Genomic DNA, 27823 nt, shown 5'->3' on the forward strand with positions numbered 1-27823 from the left:
TAAAAATTATTTGTACTCTAAATGATAAACAGATCAAAATTTTAAGATGCGATGTGTTTATCATTACATACAGGCATTTATTGTTTAACATTATATAATAACTGAGTTTCCTTAAATATAAGTAAGATAAGATTTGGTTCACTCTCCTTACACACATAACTAAAGTAAAAATTAGGTAATAATCAAGTTTAGATAAGGAAAGGCTCAAAACAGCATTTACTACCTAGTTTTGTAAAATGAGAAGTGTTATATTTCATTTCTGGCAATTTAAAAGTCGATAATTGTCCTTTAGTTTAAATTTCCCACTCTGAATTTCCAGAAGTAAAATTCTCTCTAACTTCCTTTTGGCTATATTTACAATATCGTTATGCATAACACACAATAATAAACTAAATTCAAAATCTCAAGAAAAAAATAAAATTAAGGTGCTTGACATAGAAAATCTGAGTCATACTATGGTGTCTTAGTCTCATCCCAGTGGCTCCTCATAATATCCTCCTCACTCAACCTCTACGTGTTCCCCCGAATTGAGAGAAAGAAACTCAAGTCTCATATGACTTATATACTATGTAATTATAATTTGATAGTCACAGTTGTTGTTAATGGAGATGGAAGCAGTCTCAGTAAAGCACTGTAAGCTCTAGGCATTGCTATGCTTCCCTCTGGTGAAAGCTATAATAAATATAGACAATAAATATCTAGGATATGTGAATTTTCTTCTTTTTATCATGAGAGCATTAAACCCTAATTTCTTTCAAAGTCTTCTGGAAATGTTCTATACTCCTAGGCATAAAAAAATGAGGATAAAATGCAACTGTCCCAGATTAACTGATAAGCAAATAAAATGCCTGAAAAAAGATTCTCCTAGGGAGTTACTCCCAAGTCCAATTCTAGTTGAAAATGTCTGGAAAATAAAATTTTACATTAGATTTTAAAAGAAATGGAAAAGCATAATTTTTCTATAATTTAAACCCTTGGAGCTTGAAATACTATGAATTAGAGATTTTTGCGCTTCAGAACACAATTGCTCTTGTGTAAAATATTTTTTATGAACCTAATAAAAATGTTCATAATGTTCACTGATATATGAATATCATGAAGGGCTAAAATTATTATGGAGTATAAACTAATATATTTAATCAGAAGGTTTTTCATTGAATAAAAACTCAGGAATCAACCTTATTAGGTACAGGAACAGTGGAAGGAACTGCTGAAGATCAGGCTAACATGAAGAGCAACTAAAGAGTCAATTCAAAGAATTCAATCAATTCAAGAACAGGGAACAGTACATGATCCTGACAGGTAAGAGGCCTAATGCTAAGATGATATAAACAAAAAGCACAAGTGAGAAGTTGTAAATCACTTAAACAAAACCGTTGCTGGAGCCTTGGTTTCGTGGATGGCCTTCTATGAGGAGTAGCCACCACTGAGAGGTGATGGTGAGTATGAAAGCAGTAATGAAACACTGAATAAAAATATTAGGTTAAAAACTGGATATTGATCACTCTCGGTTTGTAGCCAATGATTCCATATAAAATAGCTTTTGCTTTTATTTGTTTTGATTTTAATATATATGTCTGGTCACAATGAAGAAAATATTAAGTAACATTTGGAATTAGAAAAGTCATTTAATCTTACAATGGTCCTCATATACAAGATTTGGGTTTACTAAATAAATATTTATACATTCTTTCCATTAAAGCCTTGTCTTTTAATTCTAAGACTCACTCTCCTAGTTTTCAGAATCCCAGATGACTCAGTACTCCCTGATTATACTCCATATAATCATTCAGTAAAGGCATATAACCGAATCGTCAAAGACTATTGACCAAAAAGTTCGTTTGGGTTTTTCCGTAAGATGTTTGGCCAACCCAATTAACTGATAGATCTTCACAGGTGACCAAGTTAATTTGGGATCTGCGGCTGCCATTTCTCCTAGTAGTTCCCAAGGTCGTGGTTCCTTCCTTTCCCTGAGCACAATCCCTTTCTTGGTGGAAATGGCTGTAGGACTTCGGGAGTTGGGGATTTACACAACCCTCACCCTCCAGTAGACTCAATCTTCAAAGGGCCTTTTCTCTTCTGGGAAATTTATTTGTGGTCATTCTTTGCTGGCCACAGTAACACATTTTTCAAAACATAATTTATTGGACTTGATATTCCCAGTCCTAGTTTTATTAAACCAAAAAGTATGCACTACTATCTTAATGGAGTCAAAACATTTTCCAAAATAAATTTGTACCTAGTCAACTCAATTCTTAAAATAGGGAAACTCTTTAGGAAATATAAAAGTCCTTCCCAAGTGCTAGGGTTAGGTTCCTAGATATCCTTGTGATCAAAGAATTCATGATTATAGGATTAAAGAATTATGAGGAATAATACAGTCCACACTTATGAACATAAACTTAAATATTTATGAAAATGCTTTCATTTTTATGAAATATAGCCCACAAAATAAAAATGATTTTCAACATGTTTTAGGCATTTACTTTAAAAATAATGCACACTAGTGATTATTAATTTATAAACTCGTCCTTACTAGGAACCTATCAGTCAGTCTATCCCTATCTCCCATTTTCAATATATTTATAATTTGTTTTTGTCTTGTGGGAGATAGTGTACATATCAAGAAACATTATATTCTACATTTGTGCTTGCAATCAAATGCTCAAGGCTTTTCTGATTTTCCTTTTACTTCGGGTTTCTAATTCTTGCCTTTCTGATTCCGCTGTAGTCTAAGGAAAACAATAATTTGAATACTTAAAAAGGAAAAAAAAAGTTTGGGGGGACATTTATTCAACCTTCTGGATTGGTATTTTTTTAAAAATATTTCTTTAGAGGATTATCTCATTATAGATATGCTCATGGGAACATCATGCCAAAGCCAACAATTTCCCTTCCAATAGAGGCAGGCAGGTCTAAGGCCTACTTAACCTTTTTATCTTGTAGCTTTACCAAAACATCACTGCAAAAACCTCTACTTTTCTACCTTTATTTATTCCCAGGTTAATTTTTTCTTTTAAAATTATTCCCAGTTGTAATGACTTGCAAATTTCAAAGAAAAACAAAAACATTTATTGATCACTTACTGTGTGCCATATACTTTCCCAAATGGCTTACATGGATTAATTTATTTAACTCTCTCACTGAATTTTAAGTGGCTTTTATCACTCTGTTGATAAGAAACTGAGGCTTTGAGACATTAAGTAACTTGCCCAAGAGCACAGACCTAGAAAGTGACAGAATAGGGATTTGATCCAAAGAAGTTACACAACTGAATCCATGCATGGCATTATAATTTTCTCATGTTATAGATTTATTTTCTGATAAAATTCTCAGGTGCTTTCATTGCCACTGTAAAAGTATATATAGTCTGTCCTCCTTATCTGCAGGTTCTGTATTCACAGTTTCTGCATCCAAAGTTTCAACCAGTCACAGACTTCTGTCCTGGAACCAATCCCCCATGGATAAAGAGGGAGGACTGAATATGATATGACATGATATAATACAATATTAATGTAATGTAATGTAATTGCTTCTACTTATTTAGCATGCAATATGCAAAATAGAACACTAGATGGCAACAAATGTTAAGGAACTATAAGAAGAAAGTAACCATTTCGTAACTCAGTAATAAAGTAGTTGGTTTTAAAATTAAAATATGTATGCTGTTTTACTTTTTAATCTCAGAAAGCAAAATTCCTAATACTTTTTTTTTTTACATCCTTATTGGAGTATAATTGCTACAATGTTGTGTTAGTTTCTGCTGTACAACAAAGTGAATCAGCTATATGTATACATATATCCCCATATCCCCTCCCTCTTGAGCCTCCCTCCCACCCTTCCTCTCCCACCCGTCTAGGTCGTCACAAAGCACCGAGCTGATCTCCTTGTGCTATGCAGCAGCTTCCCACTAGCCATCCATTTTACATTTGGTAGTGTATATATGTCAATGCTACTCTTTCGCTTCGTCCCAGCTTCCCCTTCCCCCCCGGCGTCCTCAAGTCCATTCTCTACATCTGCGTCTTTATTCCTGTCCTGCTACTAGGTTCATCAGTACCATCCTTCTAGATTCCATATATACACGTTAGCATATGGTATTTGTTTTTCTTTTTCTGACTTACTTCACTCTTTATGACAGACTGTAGGTCCATCCACCTCACTACAAATAATTCAATTTCATTTCTTTTTATGGCTGAGTAATATTCCACTGTATGTATGTGCCACATCTTCTTTATCCATTCATCTGTCAATGGACATTTAGGTTGCTTCCATGCCCTGACTATCGTAAATAGTACTGCAATGAACATTGTGGTACATGACTCTTTTTGAATTATGGTTTTCTCAGGGTATGTGCCCAGTAGTGAGATTGCTGGGTCATATGGTAGTTGTATTTTTAGTTTTTTAAGGAATCTCTATACTGTTCTCCATAGTGGCTGTATCAATTTACATTCCCACCAACAGTGCAGGAGGGTTCTCTTTTCTCCACACCCTCTCCAGCATTTATTGTTTCTAGATTTTTTGATGATGGCCATTCTGACCAGTGTGAGATGATACCTCATTTTGGTTTTGATTTGCATTTCTCTAATAATTAGTGATGTCGAGCATCTTTTCATGTGTTTGTTGACAATCTGTAAATCTTCTTTGGAGAAATGTCTATTTAGGTCTTCTGCCCATTTTTGGATTGGGTTGTTTTTTTGATATTGAGCTGCATGAGCTGCTTGTATATTTTGGAGATTAATCCTTTGTCAGTTGCTTCGTTTGCAAATACTTTCTCCCCTAATATGTTTTAACATACCTTAGAGATAAAAATTACCAGACTTGCACCGCAGTTTGTAAACTGCTTAGAAATCAATCCTTGAATTATTACTAACTCAGTGAAAAATAGATTTACAATACACAATAGCCTTTCTAGTTCTTAACCATTAAGATTTTAAAAGCACTAATTACAAAAATTCATACAAATATTTAAAGCTAATAATTAACTTTACTTCAGTTCAACAACATTTATTGTACAATTAATATGTAAATGGCCATGTGAAGAATACAATGATAGATGTCACAGACTTGGTTTTTAAGGTCTTTTGGTGGAGAGGGCTATGTAAACAGCCACAAAAATTATACACAGCTCACTAGGAATACAGAGAAGGAAGAGATTAATTCAAACAAGAAGGTGCTGGGGAAAACTTCTGGGAAGACTGCCATCTGAGTTGCCCCTCATAGAATAAATAGATACTTCACAGATGGATACAGTGCAGAAAAATACAGCATGAGCAAATTCATGGAAATAGTCAATTGTAGGTCACGTTATAGAAACAGCACAGGTTATATGAAAACTTGTAGTGAAAGATAAGGCTAGAAAAGTTAGAGTGGGACCATATTGTGAAAGATCTGGAAGGTCATGCTAAGGATTTGTCTTTTATTCTACTGCAAGAAGAGAGCTGCCTGAACAGGAAGATTTACAGATTAGGAAAACTTTGGCAGCAATGTGAAAGATATACTGGAATTGAAAGAGACCTGAGGGAGACCAATTAGAAGGCTATTGCAATAGGCCGCATAAGAATATGAGAAGATTTGAACCAGAGCAGGAGTATAGGAATGGAAGCTGCGGGCATAACTTAGTAGGGGTTTTTGAAGAGATGGTGAGAGCTTGATAACTGATTGGATGTTGAGAGTGAGGAATGGGGAGGACCGAAGATATTTTAAAGTTTCCAAGCCAGGGCTGTTGGTAAGATGATAATACCATTATCTGAAAAAAGATAATAGAGAAAATTGTAGAAGTAAAAGGAGTGATGGACAGTAAGGAGGAGAGAATTTACAATTTGGTGGTGTAGAGTTTCAGATGCTAATGGCATATCATCCATGTAAAGAGGTCTAGTAGCAGCAAGAAATGTAGGTCTGGGGCACAGAGGAGTTCTTAGAGCTAAAGGCACAATGTGGGGGTGGGTCAAGTGAGGGGGAGACACAAAGTCCTGGAAATTAGGGCAACATGGCTGGATGGCTAGGAACTGACTGAGGAATGTATGCATTCTAGGCTTGTGGAAAACAAGTTAAAAGACAAGTGGAAGAGTAGACAAGAGCAATGCAAAGAGGACCCACAGAGTGAAACATCAGATTAATCAAGGGGAAATGATGATATGTTATGCTAGTACAGTTAATGTCTTCCTGGAGTTGGGTCAAATGAGGACTGAGATGAAGTCACTGGCTTTAGTAATCAGGAAGTGACTGGTGACCATAATGTGACCAATTCAGTAGCATGAAATCAGACTACAATTTGTTAAAAGCCTGACTGCAATGTGTTCAGAAGTGAATGGAAAGCTACAAAGGTAAAAACAATGGAGAAGGAAGGATGGAAGATACAAGAAAGATGTGATAACAAATGTCTCAATGTCCCTGAAACCCTAGAAGTAGGAGATATCAAGAACTTAGAGAGATTCATCTTGGGAAGTAAGAGGACCAGATAAGCAAGGAAAAAAATGAGAAGACACATTCAAAGGATGAGAAAGTGTTCATGAGGCTCTTGTCAGTTGGTTGTGATCTCAGTAAAGTAGGTTAGCTATTGAGAGTGAGGTGCTAAGAGTGGAGTTGGGAAAGTGAAGAAAGTGGAATTCCTGTCTAGTCTAAAGTACATGTGGTAGGGAGACCTTCAAGAAGGTGGAGGAGTAAGACGTGGAGATCACCTTCCTCCCCACAGATACATCAGAAATACATCCACATGTGGAACAACTCCTAGAGAACACCTATTGAACGCTGGCACAAGATATCAGACTTCCCAAAAGATGCCCTCAGGCGACCTACACGCAGAGGCGGGGCCAAAGCCAAAGCTGAACCCCAGGAGCTGTGCGACCAAAGAAGAGAAAGGGAAATCTTTCCCAGCAGCTTCAGGAGCAGCAGATTAAATCTCCACAATCAACTTGATGTACCCTGCATCTGTGGAATACCTGAATAGGCAATGAATCATCCCAAAATTGAGATGGTGGACTTTGGGAGCAACTGTAGACTTGGGGTTTGTTTTCTGCATCTCATTTGTTTCTGGTTTTATGTTTATCTTAGTTTAGTATTTAGAGTTTATTATCATTGGTAGATTTGTTTATTGATTTGGTTGCTTTCTTCTTCCTTTTTTTATATATATAGATATATGTATCTTTTTCTTTTTCTCTTTTTGTGAGTGTGTATGTATATGCTTCTTTGTGTGATTTTCTCTGTATAGCTTTGCTTTTACCATTTGTCCTAGGGTTCTATCTATCCGTTTTTTGTTTTGTTTTTTTGTACAGTTTTTAGTGCTTGTTATTCATGGATTTGTTTTTAGGTTTGGTTGCTCTCCTCTTTTTTTCTTTTTTATTACTTTAAAATTTTTTATTTTTAATAATTTTTTATTTTAATAATATTATTTTATTTTAATTTCTTCTTTCTTTTTTTCTTTTTTTCTCCCTTTTCTTCTGAGCCATGTGGCTGACAGGGTCTTGGTGCTCCGGCTGGGTGTCAGGCCTGTGCCTCTGAGGTGGGAGAGCTGAGTTCAGGACATTGGTCCACCAGAGAAATCCTGGCTCCATGTAATATCAAACAGCGAAAGCTCTCCCAGAGATCTCCATCTCAAGGCTAAGACCTAGCTCCACTCAACGACCAGCAAGCTCCAGTGCTGGACACCCAATGCCAAACAACTAGCAAGACAGGAACACAACCCCATCCATTAGCAGAAAGGCTGCCTAAAATCATAATAACGTCACAGACACCTCAAAACACACCACTGGACGTGGTCCTGCCCAACAGAAAGACAAGATCCAGCCTCATCCACCAGAACACAGGCAATAGTCCCCTCCACCAGGAAGCCTACACAACCCACTGAACCAACCTTAGCCACTGAAGGCAGATACGAAAAACAGCAGGAACTACGAACCTGCAACCTGCAAAAAGGAAACCCCAAACACAGTAAGTTAAGCAGAATGAGAAGACAGAGAAACACACAGCAGATGAAGGAGCAAGGTAAAAACCCACCAGACCAAACAAATGAAAAGGAAATAGGCAGTCTACCTGAAAAAGAATTCAGAGTAATGATAGTAAAGATGATCCAAAATCTTGGCAATAGAATGGAGAAAATACAAGAAACGTTTAACAAGGACCTAGAATAACTAAAGAGCAAAGACACAGTGATGAACAACACAATAAATGAAATTAAAAATTCTCTGGAAAGAATCAATAGCAGAATAACTGAGGCAGAGGAATGGATAAGTGACCTGGAAGATAAAATAGTGGAAATAACTACTGTAGAGCAGAATAAAGAAAAAAAAAATGAGAAGAATTGAGGACAGTCCTAGAGACCTCTGGGACAACATTAAACACAACAACATTCGAATTATAGGGGTCCCAGAAGAAGAAAAGAAAAAGAAAGGGACTGAGAAAATACTTAAAGAGATTATAGTTGAAAACTTCCCTAATATGGGAAAGGAAATAGTCGATCAAGTCTAGGAAGCTCAGAGAGTCCCATACAGGATAAATCCAAGGAGAAACATGTCAAGACTCATATTAATCAAACTATCAAAAATTAAATACAAAGAAAAAATATTCAAAGCAGCAAGGGAAAGACAACAAATAACATACAAGGGAATCCCCATAAGGTTAACAGCTGATCTTTCAGTAGAAACTCTGCAAGCCAGAAGGGAGTGGCAGGACATATTTAAACTGATGAAAGGGAAAAACCTACAACCAAGATTACTCTACCCAGAAAGGATCTCATTCAGATTCGACAGAGAAATTAAAACCTTTACAGACAAGCAAAAGCTAAGAGAATTCAGCACCACCAAACCAGTTGTACAACAAATCCTAAAGAAACTTCTCTACACAGGAAACACAAGAGAAGGAAAACACCTACAATAACAAACCCAGTACAATTATGAAAATGGTAATAGGAACACACATATAGATAATTACCTTAAATGTAAATGGATTAAATGCTTCAGCCAAAAGACACAGAATGGCTGAATGGATACAAAAACAAGACCCATATATATGCTGTCTACAAGAGACCCACTTCAGACCTAGGGACACATACAGACTGAAAGTGAGGGGATGGAAAAAGATATTCCATGCAAATGGAAATCAAAAGAAAGCTGCAGTAGCAATTCTCATATCAGAAAAAATAGACTTTAAAATAAAGACTATTACAAGAGACCAAGAAGGACACTACATAATGATCAAGGGATCAATCCAAGAAGAAGATATAACAATTGTAAATATTTATGCACCCAACATAGGAGCACCTCAATACATAAGGCAAATGCTAACAGCCATATAAGGGGAAATCGACGGTAACACAATCATAGTAGGGGACTTTAACACGCCACTTTCACCAATGGACAGATCATCCAAAATGAAAATAAATAAGGAAACACAAGCTTCAAATGATACACTAAACAAGATGGACTTAACTGATATTTATGGGACATTCCATCCAAAAACAACAAAATACACTTTCTTCTCAAGTGCTCATGGAATATTCTCCAGGATCGATCATACCTTGGGTCACAAATCAAGTCTTGGTAAATTTAAGAAAACTGAAATCATATCAACTATCTCTTCTGACCACAATGCTATGAGAGTAGATATCAATTACAGGAAAAAAAACTGTAAAAATATACAAACACATGGAGGTTAAACAATACACTACTAAATAACCAACAGATCAGTGAAGAAATCAAAGAGGAAATCAAAAAATACTTAGAAACAAATGACAATGAAAACACGATGACCCAAAACCTATGGGATGCAGCAAAAGCAGTTCTAACAGGGAAGTTTATAGCAATACAATCCAACCTCAAGAAACAAGAAACATCTCAAATAAACCACCTAACCTTACACCTAAGGCAATTACAGAAAGAAGAACAAAAACACCCCAAAGTTAGCAGAAGGAAAGAAATCATAAAGATCAGATCAGAAATAAATGAAAAAGAAATGAAGGAAACAATAGCAAAGATCAATAAAACTAAAAGCTGGTTCTTTGAGAAGATAACCAAAATTGATAAACCATTAGCCAGACTCATCAAGAAAAAAAGGGAAAAGACTCAAATCAATAGAATTAGACATGAAAAAGGAGAAGTAACAACTGACACTGCAGAAAAACAAAGGATCATGAGAGATTACCACAATCAACTATATGCCAATAAAATGGACAACCTGGAAGAAATGGACAAATTCTTAGAAAAGCACAACTTTCTGAGACTGAACCAGGAAGAAATAGAAAATATAAACAGACCAATCACAAGCACTGAAATTGAGACTGTGATTAAAAATCTTCCAAAAAACAAAAGCCCAGGACCAGATGGCTTTACAGGCGAATTCTATCAAACATTTAGACAACAGCTAACACCTATCTTTCCCAAACTCTTCCAAAATATAGCAGAGGGAGGAATACTCCCAAACTCATTCTACGAGGCCACCATCACCCTGATACCAAAACCAGACAAAGATGTCACAAAGAAAGAAAACTACAGGCCAATATCACTGATGAACATAGACCCTCAACAAAATACTAGCAAACAGAATTCAACAGCACATTAAAAGGATCATACACCATGATCAAGTGGGGTTTATCCCAGGAATGCAAGGGTTCTTCAATATACGCAAATCAATCAATGTGATACTAGCAAATTGAAGGAGAAAAACCATATGAACATTTCAATAGATGCAGAGAAAGCTTTTGACAAAATTCAACACCCATTTATGATAAAAACCCTCCAGAAAGTAGGCACAGAGGGAACTTACCTCAACATAATAAAGGCCATATATGACAAACCCACAGCCAACGTCGCTCTCAATGGTGAAAAACTGAAACCATTTCCACTAAGATCAGGAACAATACAAGGCTGTCCACTCTCACCACTGTTATCGAACATAGCTTGGCAAGTTTTAGCCACAGCACTCAGAGAAGAAAAAGAAATAAAAGGAATCCAAATCGGAAAACAAGAAGTAAAGCTGTCACTGCTTGCAGATGACATGATACTATACACAGAGAATCCTAAAGATGCCACCAGAAAACTACTAGAGCTAATCAATGAATTTGGTAAAGTAGCAGCATACAAAATTAATGCACAGAAATCTCTTGCATTCCTATACACTAATGATGAAAAATCTGAAAGAGAAATTAAGGAAACACTCCCATTCACCACTGCAACAAGAAGAATAAAATAGCTAGAAATAAACCTACCTAAGGAGACAGAAGACCTGCATGCAGAAAACTATAAGATACTGATAAAAGAAATCAAAGATGATACAAACAGATGGAGAGATATACCATGTTCTTGGATTGGAGGAATCAACATTGTCAAAATGAGTATACTACCCAAAGCAATCTACAGATTCAGTGCAATCCCTATCAAATTACCAATGGCATTTTTCACAGAAGTATAACAAAAAATTTCACAATTTGTATGGAAACACAAAAGACCCTGAATAGCCAAAGCAATCTTGAGAACGAAAAACGGAGCTGGAAGAATCAGGCTGACTTCAGGCTATACTACAAAGCTACAGTAATCAAGACAGTATGGTACTGGCACAGAAACAGAAATAGAGATCAATGGAACAGGATAGAAAGCCCAGAGATAAACCCATGCACATATGGTCACCTTATTTTTGATAAAGGAGGCAAGAATGAACAATGGAGAAAAGACAGCTTCTTCAATAAGCGGTGCTGGGAGAACTGGACAGATACATGTAAATGAATGAAATTAGAACACTCTAACACCATACACAAAAATAAACTCAAAATGGATTAAAGACCTAAATGTAAGGCCAGACACCATAAAACTCTTAGAGGAAAACATAGGCAGAACACTCTATGACATAAATCACAGCAAGGTCCTTTTGACCCACCTCCTAGAGTAATGGAAATAAAAATAAACATACACAAATGGGACCTAATGAAACTTAAAAGCTTTTGCACAGCAGAGGAAACCATAAACAAGACGAAAAGACAACGCTCAGAATGAGAGAAAATATTTGCAAATGAAGCAACTGACAGAGGATTAATCTCCAAAATTTACAAGCAGCTCATGCAGCTCAATATCAAAACAACAAACAACCCAATCCAAAAATGGGCAGAAGACCTAAATAGGCATTTCTCCAAAGAAGATATACAGATAACCAACAAACACATGAAAGGATGCTCAACATCACTAATCATTAGAGAAATGGAAATCAAGACTACAATGAGGTATCACCTCACACTGGTCAGAATGGCCATCATCAAAAAATCTACAAACAATAAATGCTGGAGAGGGTGTGGAGAAAAGGGAACCCTCTTGCACTGTTGGTGGGAATGTAAATTGATACAGCCACTATGGAGAGCAGTATGGAGGTTCCTTTAAAAACTAAAAATAGAACTACCACATGACCCAGCAATCCCGCTACTGGTCATATACCCTGAGAAAACCATAATTCAAAAAGAGTCATGTACCACAATGTTCATTGCAGCTCTATTTACAATAGCCAGGACATGGAAGCAACCTAAGTGTCCATCTACAGATGAATGGATAAAGAAGATGTGGCACATATATACAATGGAATATTACTCAGCCATAAAAAGAAACGAAATTGAATTATTTGTAGTGAGGTGGATGGACGGAGAGTCTGTCATACAGCGTGAAGTAAGTCAGAAAGAGAAAAACAAATACCGTATGCTAACACATATATATGGAATCTAAAAAAAAAAAAAAAAAAAGGTTCTGAAGAACCTAGGGGCAGGACAGGAATAAAGACACAGACATAGAGAATGGACTTGAGGACATGGGGAGGGGGAAGGGTAAACTGGGACGAAGTGAGAGAGTGGCATGGACATATATACACTACCAAATGTAAAACAGATAGCTAGTGGAAAGCAGTCACATAGCACAGGGAGATCAGCTCAGTGCTTTGTGACCACCTAGAGGGGTGGGATAGGGAGGGTGGTAGGGAGACACAAGAGGGAGGAGAAATGGGGATATATGTATATGTATAGCTGATTCACTTTGTTATAAAGCAGAAACTAACACACCATTGTAAAGCAATTATATTCCAATAAAGATGTTAAAAAGTATAAAATAAAATAAAATTTAGAAAAGTATATGTGGTAGTCAACTGCAAAGAAAAGGATTGCTAAACAGTACTTATACACTGAAGGTGACCGGTATTACTCTCCTGTGGAATTCATTCTGTTGCTTTCTTACATGGCTTCCCTCAGTAACACTTGATAGGCTGAAAATGATAGGAAAAACATGTATGATTTGGCTTAACTTTCACTTGGCACTGGTAAAGTAGTTAAATTGGAAAGGTAAGAATAACAGAATTCTAGAGTGTTACTGAGAGCACACTGCAATTCCCTTAGCGGATATTTACTGAGTACCTATTACTTACCAAACACTATGTAAGATACTAGGGATTTAATAGTGACAAGATGGACAAGTTACTTCCTGCCAGAGAGTTTAAAGTTTAATGAAAGATACAGACAAATAGCCAATAAAAATACATTTTGATAAATGCTGTAATGAGTAGTTCTCAACTGGGGGCAATTCTGCACCACCCACCTCGGGGTCATGTGGCAGTGTCTGGAGATATCTTCGGTTATCAGAACTTGGGGGAGAGGGATGTGCTACTGGCATCTAGTGGGTAGAGGCCAGGGATGCTGCTAAATATCCTATAACGTGGAGGACAATCTCTAAAACAAAGAATTATGTACATCAAAATGTCAATCATGCCAAGGTTGAGAAACCCTGCTCTAAAAGTACATAAGAGGTACATCAAATCTAGACATGGGAGATCAGAGATTTTCTAGAGACAGTGGCATGAAGGATGAAGAAAATATCTAAGCAATGGTGTGGAGAAGAATTTGCATGGCATGTACAGAGACCCAGAGGCTAGAAAATGCATGGCATAAACAGAGGGATTAATAGCCATCACCATCACCACAACTACTTATTGAAGAAATATTTTGTGCCAGAGTTTCTGTAAGATAACAGATATAAATTTTAAAATACAGTCCTCATTAAAATCCTATGTGTCAGATATTATTTCCATTTAACAGATGAAGAAAAACTGAGGCACAGAGAATTAAATAACTTGCCCATGGTCACACAGCTGGTGAATGGTGGAGCTAGAAGTTGAATCTAGGTCTCGCTAACTCTACTAAGACCATGCCCAACCTCTAAATTCTACTGCCTTTCCAAGCTGACAGGGGCTGAGTCTGTTGGAGGAGAGTAATAAGTGACACTAAAGGGTCGAAAGGAAGCACATTAGGACAGACCTCATAAGCATGTGAAGTAGTCTGGAGATTACCCTGAAGGCAGTGGGAAATCACTGATGGATTTTAAATCAGAGTCACATGATCAAATGTGCTTTGAAGAAAGATCACTTCTAGCTGCATTGTAGGGAATGGAGTGAAGGAAAAGAGACAAGGGATGTTACACTTCATGAATCCAGAGATTATGGTATCCTGAACAAGAAAGGTGACAGTGAGGAAAGAATTCAAGCAAACTTTAGGGATTAAAACTCCTATTTAGTGATTGGTTGGAAGCCAAAGGAGAGGATGACATCCAGGTTCCCAATCAGGGCATGACAGTGGACAAAACTGCCATTCAGTGAGTAGAGAACACAGCTGTTTTGATGAAGTGATTATAATGAATTTAGTTTGAGATCGTAAAATTCACATCTAAATGGAAAGGGAAGAGGAACAGCCTGAAGATAATAGATAAAATGAGATATGAGAGGGGGTAGAAGAACTGGAGGCAGTTATGAGGACACTGAGTAGATTTAACTGAGATAGGGAGGAAGAGAAAAGGCTCTGGTCAGATAGATCAGTTTTAGAGTTTGAGATCTCGTGGACCCTTCAGTTCATGTGGGAGTTACAGAAGAACAGAGAAAATGTTAGAGTTAAGGAAAGCAAAGTGTGTCGGGACTAAGATGTTGCATATGATAACAGTATGGATGTGGAAACCTTTCAGAATGATGAAAAGAGATAAAGTAGAGGGTTCTATGGACTGAATGTTTGTGCCTCTCCAAAAGTCACATGTAGAAACCTAACCCCCAATATGATGGAATTAGATGGTGGGCCCTATGGGAGGTGATTAGGTCATGAAGGTGGAACTCTCATGAATGGGATTAGTGCCCTTATAAAACAGACTTCAAAGAGTTCCCTTGCCCCTTCCACCATGTGAAGACACAGTGAGAAAATAGCTGTTTATGAACCAGAAAGTGAGCTCTCACCAAACACCGAATCTGCTGGTGCCTTGATCTTGGACTTCTCAGAACTGTGAGAAATAAATGTTTGTTGTTTAAGCCACCCTGTCTAAGGTGTCTTTGTTATAGCAGCCTGAAAGGACATAGACAAGGGGGAAAAGTGTCAGAGGCTAAAGCTCTTAAAGTGTCAAAGATCTTACAACTAGTTTATAAACCCAAGTGATGGATGATTTTCTTTAAAAAAAAATGTCAAATAGTGTCTTCCAGATTGAGAGTTTATATTGATTAAAATTAGGGAGAGGAGAATCAACGATGATTTCAAAGAGAAGTGGTAACCTAATTTCAAAGAGGAGTTAGGAGTAGGTACTAAAGCAAAGGCCTGGAAACGGCAGTATGGGGTGAAATGAATGCTGACCCCTCCATCACAGCCACATGAGATGAAATGAACAGCAAAGGGCTTCACTGGAGGTTTTGAGGGTCATAACATCAGCAAGGGACAGCTAGAGTCAGTCCAAATGAAGAAGTAAGAGTGTTTGAGGAAACAAAATATGTTAGGGCATTTGGTCAGAATGAACATAAGCTTCAAAAGGCATAGGGGCATTATGAGGGTCAAATGGTCTAGGAAGAGTTAAAGATGATCTGGATAGAGATAAATGGGTAAGGCAATGACTGAGGAGAAGCTTAATATAAAGTTGATTAGCCCAATAGTTTAATAAAATAGTGATGCTACTATATGGCTTAGACCAATGCTATCTAAAGCATTTTTTGTGATAATGGAAATGTTCTATATCTGCACTGACCAATACAGTAATCACTAGCTACATGTGGCTACTAAGTACTTGAAGCGTGGCTAGTGTGTTTAGGGAAAATACATAGCAACTTCAATGGTTTAAGGTCTGGCCCCCAAACACAGCAATGAATCATCAGTAACCTCCTACTATTCAAAATGCTTAGAACACTGCCTGATCACTAAGTGTTAACTATTACTGTCATTATCATTATCATTAAATGTGTTTGACTTAAGCACACAATGGATACAGACTCATAGCTAAAGATGCTATTAAATACACATATATTATTATTGTGGCATATCTGGATGTTCTCAAACTTTCCCAGGTATAGAGGAAAAACATCTGTCTTCACATACATGAGCATACACACATGGGTGACTATGGGTGCTAACAGTTTCACTTCGCATTAAAAGTTATCGGCAAATAAAAAGATTAAGCATACAAGTCTCTCAAAGTACTGTATCACATCATAATACTATTCTTTCAATAGTGATACAGCAAGAGAATTTGCAGGGGAATAAGAATTCTCCAAAGAGCAAATTTGTTTAATTTAGAAAGTCAACATTAACAAACTGGTATTCACTTTGTGTGTTTGGAAAAAAGAGTTTAGTTATGGAGAATAACCAAACAAATACCCAGAAAAGAAAAAAAAGGCAATTATGGCATGCCTTTATTTTAATTTTATTAGACTTGCCTTGGTTTTTTCAAAGTTGGCCTCCTCAGTCATTTGCACAGCTTGTTTCACCTGCTCATAAGCACTTGCTTCTCTTTGCTGCACCTCTGTCAAGCTGCTCCTCACGGAAACTAGTGCAGACATTAAGTCATCTCTTTCTCTGTCAGCACAAAAAGAACATTGAAAACAACAAATGATCAAATGATCGTGTATTCATATGTCAGGAAGAAAAAAGCATTAATATGTATTAGAAGAAGAGCCAGGGCAGGCCAGCTCAGCACATATTCAAGCACACCCCAGAGAAAGACCCTCTGTCCTCACTTGGTGAGGGGCAGGCAGAGCAGCCAGAAAAGCCGGGAGTGTTCATGGCAGGACTACATCCACGTGGGATAAGAACCAATTATGGAGAGGACTGGCACACTGAGGGCTGGAGAGGAAAGCCCAGAAAAGAGGAAATTAATTTAAAAATTAAAAAGGTGGGGGGGGCAGAAAAGGAGAAAAAAGTAATAAAGTAGGGAAGGTGGGGATTGTACTTCAAAGTAGAAGTAACCATGGTAAGAAGGGACTACTGAGACTTTGTTTACACTGCCGACTCTCCTCTCTACTAGAACAAACATATGTCCTTTCCTTTTCATCTTCCTTCACAATCCTCTTTTTCACCCTTCTCTATGAATTAAAAACTTTCACCTACTTATGAACATATTTCTTCTTTCAATAGGTAGTACTGTTGAATCACTCAAGTGCCCTGGTTACACATATAATGCTCATTATTTTACAAAATCTTATCCCACGGGGTTTGACCATTGGCTAGATCCACCCCCTCCTTAGCAATTTTCAGAAGTACCCTAGGCTAAGCTATTTCTTGGGGATAGAATTGAACTGAATGCCAAAATGCGTTGGCATGTAAAATAGCAAGGATCCAATCTTATGGATTAAATAAATCCATATAAAAGTCTACAGGGCCAGCCCAAAGCCAGGCCTGAGTGAGCCTCTCATAATGGGAAATTTTACAAATTTACATGATATATCAATGTGAGAGTGAGAGGGCAGTTCTCCAAATTACCATCTTCCAAGGCAAAAGTTCTTCAACTGCTTAAAAATACCGTGGGAATATTTTTATGAATATGATCAAGGAGTTCTTCAAACAAAGCAAGCAATACAGCATTAACCCTGTAACATGCCAACATGATCCAGATGAAAGAGCAGCTGAGGCAGAAGATGAGGTAAGAAGCACGAGTGTCAGTTCTGGGATGAACCAACGAGCATGTAGTATTTAAGGAACCTAGTGTAACACTCAGAGCAAAAAGGAGAAAGTCCCTGAATAATCTTGGCCAATGTTTAAAATAAGGAAAAGAGAGAGTTGGGCTGATATATACATTAGCTTCATCTTGAAATATGCAGTGCCTAAGAAATGCCTTTAATTCTTAAGTTATTCCACAGTTGCTAGCAGTTTTAAGCTTTATTAAGCATTGTTAATAAGTATTATCACTGTTTTTAAAAAGAAAGTCTAGAAGGCTAACTACAACATTTCTTTCCTCCTCATTTCTGGGAAGTTCCTACCCATAGTCTTTCAAAGCCAGCTATACAGAAGATTGCCAATCCCCCACCCCCTAGTCACAAGCTGGACTAAAGTCCCAGGATAGTACAGTAGTAATCATTTCTCCTGTCTGAAAAGTACACTGAAGCTCCTCCAAGGCACTATGATTTACAGAAAGGAATTTAATATAAAGCAGTTCCATCCTGATTCCCATTTGAAAGTATTCTGATCATTAAGAAAGAAAGAGAGGTTATTGTTGCTCTTACCTACTTCATGACATAATGAGGTCTGAGAGGAAGGCAGAAATTAAAAAATACTATAAGGACTTCAAACCAACTTTTAAATTATATCCAATGTACTCAGCAGTCGTTAAGTATTCTCTCCAAAAAGTCCCAAGTGCCCTAACCAAACACTACAAACATATGGGTGGTCTGGTCTCCAAGTTGTGCCTGATCCTCTCCTTTTCAGCTGCCCAATGTTGTGGCACATAGTCAATAAATTACATGCTAAAAAATCAACAACGTAGCTTAAAACCAGTGTTACAATACTACATTTTGAATAGAGACCAGGAAACTCTTTTATCATATTTGGGATATAACTTTAAAAATCCATATTAGAGTCATGCAGGAAATACTATGATACAGTTCTTTGAGGGTTCAGGCCTCTAATTATGCTTCAAATTGGAAATCCAAACGTAAAAAGTTTTGGTCACTCTTCAAAGTCAGCATACACTCAGTATTCAGCATTCTGCATTAGTAAACTGAAAGAAACTGAACACCAGCTTAGGTCATATAGACAAAGATTTTCATTTATAATAAAAGCAGAAACCTTCCATAGTATACTGTTATTAAAGTAGAACATGAGCCAATGACATGCTGACAAAGCAGAAAACCGAACTGAGAAGGTTAACATTTATTTTAAGAGGCTAAGAGCTGAAATTTAGGATAGAGACAAAGGAATATATAACTGAGCAAGAATCTAATTTCTAAATGACTGCCAGACTTGGAATCAATGTAAACACTGTAGCTTCCTTTCAAAATATTTTTCCCATGACCTAAAAGGATAATATGAAATGCAATATAATAGGGGGAAAAAAAGGGTTTTTTATTTGTTGATTGGTTTTGCCAGACTACTTAGTTTATCTTAGACTATCCTCTTTATCTGCATGACTTTGAATATGCTTTTTCCATTTTAAAATTAATTTTTCATTACTTTCTCCTTATAATAAATTAATTACCAATATGGTTAGAGACCTATTTAACACACACTTTCAATTTCAATGCCTTCTTCTACTTTTCCAGTGGTAATCACTGTTAAATATTGTGTGTTTATTCTTTCATATCTTTTTCTATGCATATGTATGAACCTGGAGAAAATATATAGTAAGGTTGTGAATGGACCTCTAAAAGAATACAAACAGTGTCATACCAGGTATGTCTTTCTCATCTTGTTTTATTTTTTTCCTTCAACAACATATTTTGGAGCTTAGTCCCACATTAGTACATATAGATCTACTTAAATCATTTTTTTTTGGCTGTGCATAAAATTTCATAGTTATCTCAACTGTAGTTTAGTTATTCTTCTTTGAAGGATATTTAGGTTGTTCACATCTAAAAGAAAAACCTCTTGTTTTCTTCTACACCCAGTTTCTGTATTCACAACACTTCTGACACCACATGTGTAGGTTTTCCACATACAGCACTTCTCTAATTCTCAGTGGACGCTAACTCAATTCTGACACTAACTGCCTGGAGTTGGCGCAGACCCCACAGGTTAAGGCTCAGTCCCACAAAACTGTCCTCCACTTTAGGTGCCAATTGCAAGTCCCAGGTATCTTGTATCTCTGACCAACTGGCCAGAAATCATGGGTTCCCATGACCCCTTCTAGGATTAAATACTTTGCTAGAACAGTTCACAGAACTCAGGAAAGTGTTTTCCTTACTATTTCCCCTTTATTATAAAAGACCCAACTCATGAACAGATAAACAGAAGAGATGCCTAGGGCAAGGTATGTGGGAAGGGGTGTGGACCTTCCATGCCCTGTCTGGGAGTGCCACCCTCTACCACCTCAATGTGTTGACCAATCCAGAAGCTCCCTAAACTCCATTGTTTAGGGTTTTTATAGAAGTTCCATAGGCATGCTTGATTAAATCATTGCCATTGGTGACTGAACTCCATCTCTAGCCCTTCCCCTTCCTAAAGGTTGGGGAGTAGAGACTGAAAATTCCAATCTTCTAATAATATGGATGGTTTCTGTGGCAACCAGCACTCCCATCCTTAGTGGGTTTCCAAAAGTCATCTACTTAACATAAACTCAGGAGTGGTTGGAATGGGCTTCTTAAGAATAACAACCTATTTCAGAAGCAGGGGACAAAACCCAAATATTAGTGCAAAATATGTACCTATTACTTTTACCACTTAGAAAAATACAAGAGTTTTAGGAGCTCTATGCAAGGAACAGGAGATGAAGACCAAAATACGTATTTCTTATTAAATCACAATATCATGACACCATCACAAATAATGCTGCAAAAAAAATTCCTACAAATGCCCCATTATGCACATACATACATTCTCTATGGTAGATTTTGAAATGTGTAATACATAATTTAAATATTAATGAATAGTGTTAAATTACCCTTCAAAGTAATGTCAGTTTATAGTTCCACCAGCAGGGTATGAAAATACACACTTATTCATAGCCTCATCAATTCTTGAGACCTTTTTTAAATGCCCACCAATTTGATAGTTGGCATTTTTTAAATGGTATTTCCTTGAATAATAACAGAATGAATACCTTTTAAAATAAGATAAAACTTACAAAGAAGAACTAGGTGAAGTGGAGATAAGCAGTCTCTAATAAAGAGTTCAAGGTAATGATCATAAACATGCACAATGAATTTGGGAGGAAAGTGGATGAACACAGGAAGATGTTTAACAAAAACTTAGAACATACAAAAAGAATCAAACAGAGCTGAAGAATACATAACTGAAATTTAAAAATACACTAGAAGGAATCAACAGTAGGTTAGATAATACATAGGAAAAATCAGCAAACTGGAAGACAGAGTAGTAGACACACACACAAAAAAAGAGAAAGAAATCCAAACAAGAAACTAAAAATAGTCATAAAATCAAAAAGGAAAATAGCAAAAGAAGAAGAAAGGGACAGAAAAGAACTTCAAGAATAACCCCAAAACAATTAACAAAATGGCAATGAATACAGACTTATCACTAATTATTTTAAATGTAAATGGACTAAAGCCTATAATCTAAAGACAGAGTGGCTGAATGGATACAAAAACAACACCTGTATATATGCTACCTACAAGAAACTCACTTCAGATCTAAAGACACACACAGATTGAAAGTGAGAGGATGGAAAAAGATAATCCATGCAAATGAAAATCCAAACAAAGCTGGGGGCAGCAATACTTTTATCAGACAAAATAGACTTTAAAACAAAGAGTGTAACAAGAGACAAAGAAGGACATTACATAACGATCAAGCGATTTATCCAAGAAGATGATATAACAAGTATAAATATATATGCAGCCAACACAGGAGCACTTAAATACATAAAGCAAATATTAACAACCATAAAGGGAGCTACTGACACAATAATAGAAGCGGACCTTAATATCCCACTTAAATCAATGGACAGATCATCCAAACAGAAAAATCAATAAGGGAACACTGTCCTTATATGATACATTAGACCAAATAACTTAATAGATACATGTGGAACATTTCATCCAAAAACAGCAGAATACACATTCTCTCCATTCTCCAGGACAGATCACATGCTAGGACATGAAACAAGCCTCAGTAAATTTAAGAAAACTGAAATCATATCAAGCATCTTTTCTGACCTTGAAATCACCTATGAGAAAAAAAAAAACTACAAAAAACACAAATACATGGAGGATAAACAATATGCTAAAAACAACCAATGGGCCACTGAAGATATCAAAGAAGAAATAAAAAATACCTGTATATAAATGAAAATGAAAACACAATGATCCAAAATCTATGGGATGCAGCAAAAGCAGTTCTAAGAGGGAAGTTTATAGAGATACAACCCTACTTCAGGAAGCAAGAAAAAAAATAAATAACCTAACTCTACACCTAAAGGTAGTAGAAAAAGAAGAACAAACAAAACCCAAACTTAGCTGAAGGATAGAAATCATAAAGATCAGAGTAGAAATAAACAAAATAGAGACTAAAACAACATTAGAAAAGATGAACGAGAAGTTACAACCAACACCACAGAAACTCAAAGGATCATAAGAGATTATTATGAACAATATTATGCCAATAAAATGAACAACCCAGAAGAAATGGACAAATTCCCAGAAATGTACAATCCCCCAATACTGAACTAGAAAGAAATAGAACATATGAATAGACCAATTACTCATAATGAAATTGAATTAGTAATTTAAAAAATCTCCCAACAAACCAAAGTCCAGGACCAGGTGGCTTCACACGTGAATTCTACCAAATGTTCAGAGAAGAGTTAATACCTATCCTTCTCAAACTATTCCAAAAAAATTGCAGAGGAAGGAACTCTTCCAAGCCCATTTTATGAGGCCAGCATCACCCTGACACCAAAACCAGACTGAAGAACCTAGATGGAAATTAAATATCCTCAGCGAAATACTAGCAAACCAAATCCAACAATACATTAAAAGGATCATACACCATGATCAAATGGGATTTATCCTAGGAATGAAAGGATTTTTCAATATCTGCAAATCAATCAGTGTGATACACCACATTAACAAACTGAAGAATAAAAACCATATGATCATCTCAGTAGATGCAGAAAAAGCTTTTTGACAAAATTCAACATTCATTTATAATAAAACCTCTCCAGAAAATACGTTTAGAGGGAACATACCTCAACATAATAAGGGCCATATATGATAAGCCCACAGCTAACATCACAATCAACAGTGAAAAGCAGAAAGCATTTCCTCTAAGATCAGGAATAAGACAAGGATTCCCACTCTCACCACTTTTTTTGGGTGGGGGGAGCAGAGAAAGGTTTATTGCAGGGCCATGCAAGGAAAATGGGGGACTGATCCCCCAAAAAACCCTAACTCCCTGAAAGGTTTCAGCAAAATATTTTTAAGGGCAAGCTGAGGGAGGGGTGAGGTTGGTTGTTGCAAACTTCTTGGTGCAGGAATCCTTTGTCCATGAAGATTAGGTCACAATGTTCCTGTAAACCTCCAACAAAACAAATGTTACTCTCTGTTCTGCAACTTTTTATCTCTATATGAATGGAAAAGTGTTATACTATTAAAGGTCAGAGCCTTGAGAATGGGCTATCCTGTGTATTTCAGGCTATAGGCAACATTCTTAACTTGAAGCAAAAGCCATAGAATACAAAGGTTAAAGTTAAAGAAACAGATTTTATATGGAGTCAGATTTGTTCTTCCCTATCACAGTATCAGACTCAAGGACACCACCAGCTATTCTCAAAACAGTATCTTCTGGCAGCTGCCACCTGCAACCTGATGGTCTCAAGGTTCCTCCTTGTAATTAAGCAATCATTTCAAGCCCCAGCCAATCATTGCTTAACAGGCACCCTTACTTCTTCTTCTTCTTTTTTTTTTTTTAATAAATTTATTTATTTATTTTGGCTACGTTGCTTTTTCTCTTTTTTTAAACATTTTTATTGGAGTATAATTGCTTTACAATGGTGTGTTAGTTTCTGCTTTATAACAAAGTGAATCAGTTATACATATACATATATCCCCACATCTCTTCCCTCTTGCGTCTCCCTCCCTCCCTCCCACCCTCCCTAACCCACCCTTCTAGCTGGTCACAAAGCACTGAGCTGATCTCCCTGTGCTATGCGACTGCTTCCCACTAGCTATCTATTTTACATTTGGTAATGTATATATGTCCGTATATACACTACCACTCTCTCACTTTGTCCCAGCTTACCCTTCCCCCTCCCTGTGCCCTCAAGTCCACTCTCTAGTAGGTCTGCGTCTTTATTCTCGTCTTGCCCCTAGGTTCTTCATGACCTTTTTTTTTTTTTTTTTACATTCCATATATATGTGTTAGCATACGGTATTTGTTTTTCTCTTTCTGACTTACTTCACTCTGTATGACAGACTCTAGGTGCATCCACCTCACTACAAATAACTCAATTTCGTTTCTTTTTATGGCTGAGTAATATTCTATTGTATATATGTGCCACATCTTCTTTATCCATTCATCTGTCGATGGACTCTTATGTTGCTTCCAAGTCCTGGCTATTGTAAATAGAACTGCAATGAACATTGTGGTACATGACTCTTTTTGAATTATGGTTTTCTCAGGGTATATGCCCAGTAGTGGGATTGCTGGGTCATATGGTGTTTAGTTTTTTAAGGAACCTCCATACTGTTCTCCATACTGGTTGTATCAATTTACATTCCCACCAACAGTATATGAGGGTTCCCTTTTCTCCACACCCTCTCCAGAATTTATTGTTTGTAGATTTTTTGATGATGGCCACTCTGACTGGTGTGAGATGATACCTGCAGCTCCACTTATTCTACACAGTCAACTTATTTAATTTTGACTCTCACCACTTTTATTCAACATAGTATTGGAAGTCCTAGCCACAGCAATCAGACAAGAAATAAAAGGAATCCAAATTGGAAAGGAAGAAGTAAAACTGTCATTGTTTGCAGATGACATGATACTATATGTAAAAAATCCCCAAGATGCCACCAAAAAAAAACAGTCATCAATGAATTCAGTAAAGTTCTAGGATACAAAATTAATATACAGAAATCTGCTGAATTTCTATACACTAACAATAAACTATCAGAAAGAGCAATTAATAAAATAATCCAATTTCCCATCGCATTGAAAAGAATAAAATACCTAGAAATAAATCTAACTAAGGAGGTAAAAGACCTATAATTGGACAGCTATAAAACACTAATGAAAGAAACTGAAGACGGCAGAACAAATGGAAAGATATCCCCTGTTCATGGATTGAAAGAATTAATATTGTTAAAATGTCCACAGTACCCAAGGTAATCTACAGATTCAATGCAATCCCTATGAAGATACCAATGGCATTTTTCACAGAACCAGAGAAAATAATTCTAAAATATGTTTGGAAACACAAAAGACCCTGAATAGCCAAAACAATGTTGAGAAGGAAGAACAGAGCTGAAGGTATCACACTCCCTGATTTCAAACCATACTACAAAGCTACAGTAGTCAAAACAATATGGTACTGGCACAAAAATGGACACATAGACCAATGGAACAGAATAGAGAGCCCAGAAATAAACCCATGCTTACATGGTCAATTAATCTATGACAAAGTAGGCAAGAACATACAATGGGGAAAAGACAGCCTCTTCAATGAGTGGTGTTAGTAAACCTTGACAGCTACATGCAAAAGAGTCAAACTGGACTACTTTTTCACATCATAAACACAAATAAACTGAAAATGGATTAAAGAATTAAATGTAAGACCTGCAACTATAAAAATCCTAGAAGAAAACATAGCCAGTATGCTCTTTGACATTGGTCTTAGCAATATTTTTTTGATATATCTCCTCACAAGGGAAACAAAACAAAAATAAACAAGTGTGACTACATCAAACTAAAACGCTTTTACATAGTGAAGGAAACTATCAACAAAATGAAAAGGCAGCCCACTCAATGGGAGAAGATATTGGCAAACTATGTACCTGATAAGGGGTTAATATCCAAACGATATATCTGATAAGGGGTAAATATCCAAAGAACTCATGCAACTCAACATAAAAAAATAGGCTGATTAAAAACTGGGCAGAGGACCTGAATAGACATTTTTCCAAAGAACTCAAATAGATGGCCAATAGCCACATGATAAGATGCTCAGCAACACTAATCATCAGGAAAATGCACAATTAGATAGCACTTCACACCTGTCAGAATGGCTGTCATCAAAATGAAAACAAATAACAAGTGTTGGCAAAGATGTGGAGAAAAGGCAACTCTAGAGCACTGTTGTTGGAAATGTAAATTAGTAAGCCATTAGGGAAAACAGTATGGAAGTTCCTCAAAAAATTAAAAGTAGAACTACCATAGGATCCAGCAATTTCACTTCTGGGTATTTTTCAGAGGAAAACAAAAACAGAAATTCAAAAGGATGTATGCACCCCTATGTTCATTGCAGCCTTATTTCCAATAGCCATGATATAGAAGCAACCTACATGTCCATCAACAGATGAATGGATTAAAGAGTATGTGATGTATGTGTGTATATACACATACATAAACAATGAAATATTACTCAGCCATACAAAGGAATAAAATCTTGCCATCTGCAACAATATGAATGGACTTAGAGGGTATTATGCTAACTAAAATAAGTCACACAGAGAAAGACAAATACCATATGATTTCACTTATGTGTGGAACCTGAAAAACAAAACAAAACAAAACAAATGAACAAACATAACAGAATAGAAACAGACTCATAGACACAGAGAACAAACAGGTGGTTGCCAGAGAGGAGGGGTTTGGAAGGATGAGTAAAACAGGTGAGATTAAGCACTACAAACTTCTAGTTACAAAATAAATAAGTCAAAAGGATGAAATGTACAGCATGGGGAATATAGTTAATAATATTGTAATAATTTTGCATGGTGACAGATATTACTAGACTTATTGTGGTGATCATTTTGTAATGTATAGAATTATCAAACCACTATGTTGTGCACCTGGAACTAACATAGTATTGTGGGTCAATTACACTTCAATTAAAAAAAAAAGAGAATGAATACTTCCTCGTGTATTACCTTACTCTTTTATTGCTTACCAGTTCCTATTCTGTATCCACTTTGCAACTGGGCAGTTTTTCTTTTCTGTTTCTTTCAAAGGAAATTATTTATACGTTGTACCAAAATTTTTGTTATATAAAATGTATATATTTTCCCATCTTTTAATTTAGTTTGTAATATTGTATCATAAGGATGTTTTGTTTTAATGGAGTCAAATTTATCTTTTTTTTTTTCCTTTATGACTCTCACTTTCCTCATCATGCTCAGAACTTTAATTAGCCCAAGGCCATAAAGATATTTTTCTATATTTTCTTCTAATACTTTTGTAGTCTAGAATCATATCTAGGTCTTTAAACCATCTTGAATTTACTTTTGTGAAGTATGATTCCATTCTTTTTTTCAAATATAAACAAGCAAATTTTTAACTTCTTTGACCCTTGGTTTCCTTAGTTGTAAAATGAGGGTAATGTATTTACCTCACCAATGCTTTACTAAGATTAAAAGAGATTACGTTTTTAAATTTCCTGGCACAGTCCTTGGCATATAAGAAATGTTTACTACACGTTACTTGTATCTGAAAATATATTTAACATACTTAATAAATTGTCATTATGTTAAATATATATGAGTAAGTTAATAATATATTTAAGAATTAATATAATATTTAACAAAAAGCAGGACGATCACTGTAGATCATGAAAACTACCACTGGAGAAATTCAGTTTTTATACAACAGCCAATAGGTTAGTCATATGTAGAAACCATGGCTACCAGACATTTTGACTGCTTCTAAAGTATGCAAGGTACAGAAGGGTTTTAATATTTATAGAGCATT

General features: G+C 36.3%; 1 protein-coding gene and 1 long non-coding RNA gene across 11 annotated transcripts in view; both read right to left on the minus strand.

Moving 5' to 3' along the window:
• LOC309605611 overlaps positions 1 to 27823 on the minus strand; it is an 867207-nt gene that overhangs the window by 508963 nt on the left and 330421 nt on the right. The gene's annotated exons all lie outside the window — the stretch shown is intronic.
• The window catches only part of SDCCAG8 (SHH signaling and ciliogenesis regulator SDCCAG8), a 272072-nt gene that overhangs the window by 178995 nt on the left and 65254 nt on the right, over positions 1 to 27823 (minus strand). For all 10 annotated transcript variants that reach the window (XM_082340482.1, XM_082340479.1, XM_082340481.1 and 7 more), the window contains one exon: positions 16684 to 16822. In XM_082340482.1, coding sequence (XP_082196608.1) covers positions 16684 to 16822 — 139 coding nt within the window. The remainder of the gene's footprint in view (positions 1 to 16683; positions 16823 to 27823) is intronic.

Source organism: Balaenoptera borealis (assembly GCF_965194805.1).
Source record: "Balaenoptera borealis genome assembly, chromosome: 1".
In the NCBI taxonomy this organism is placed as follows: domain Eukaryota; kingdom Metazoa; phylum Chordata; class Mammalia; order Artiodactyla; family Balaenopteridae; genus Balaenoptera; species Balaenoptera borealis.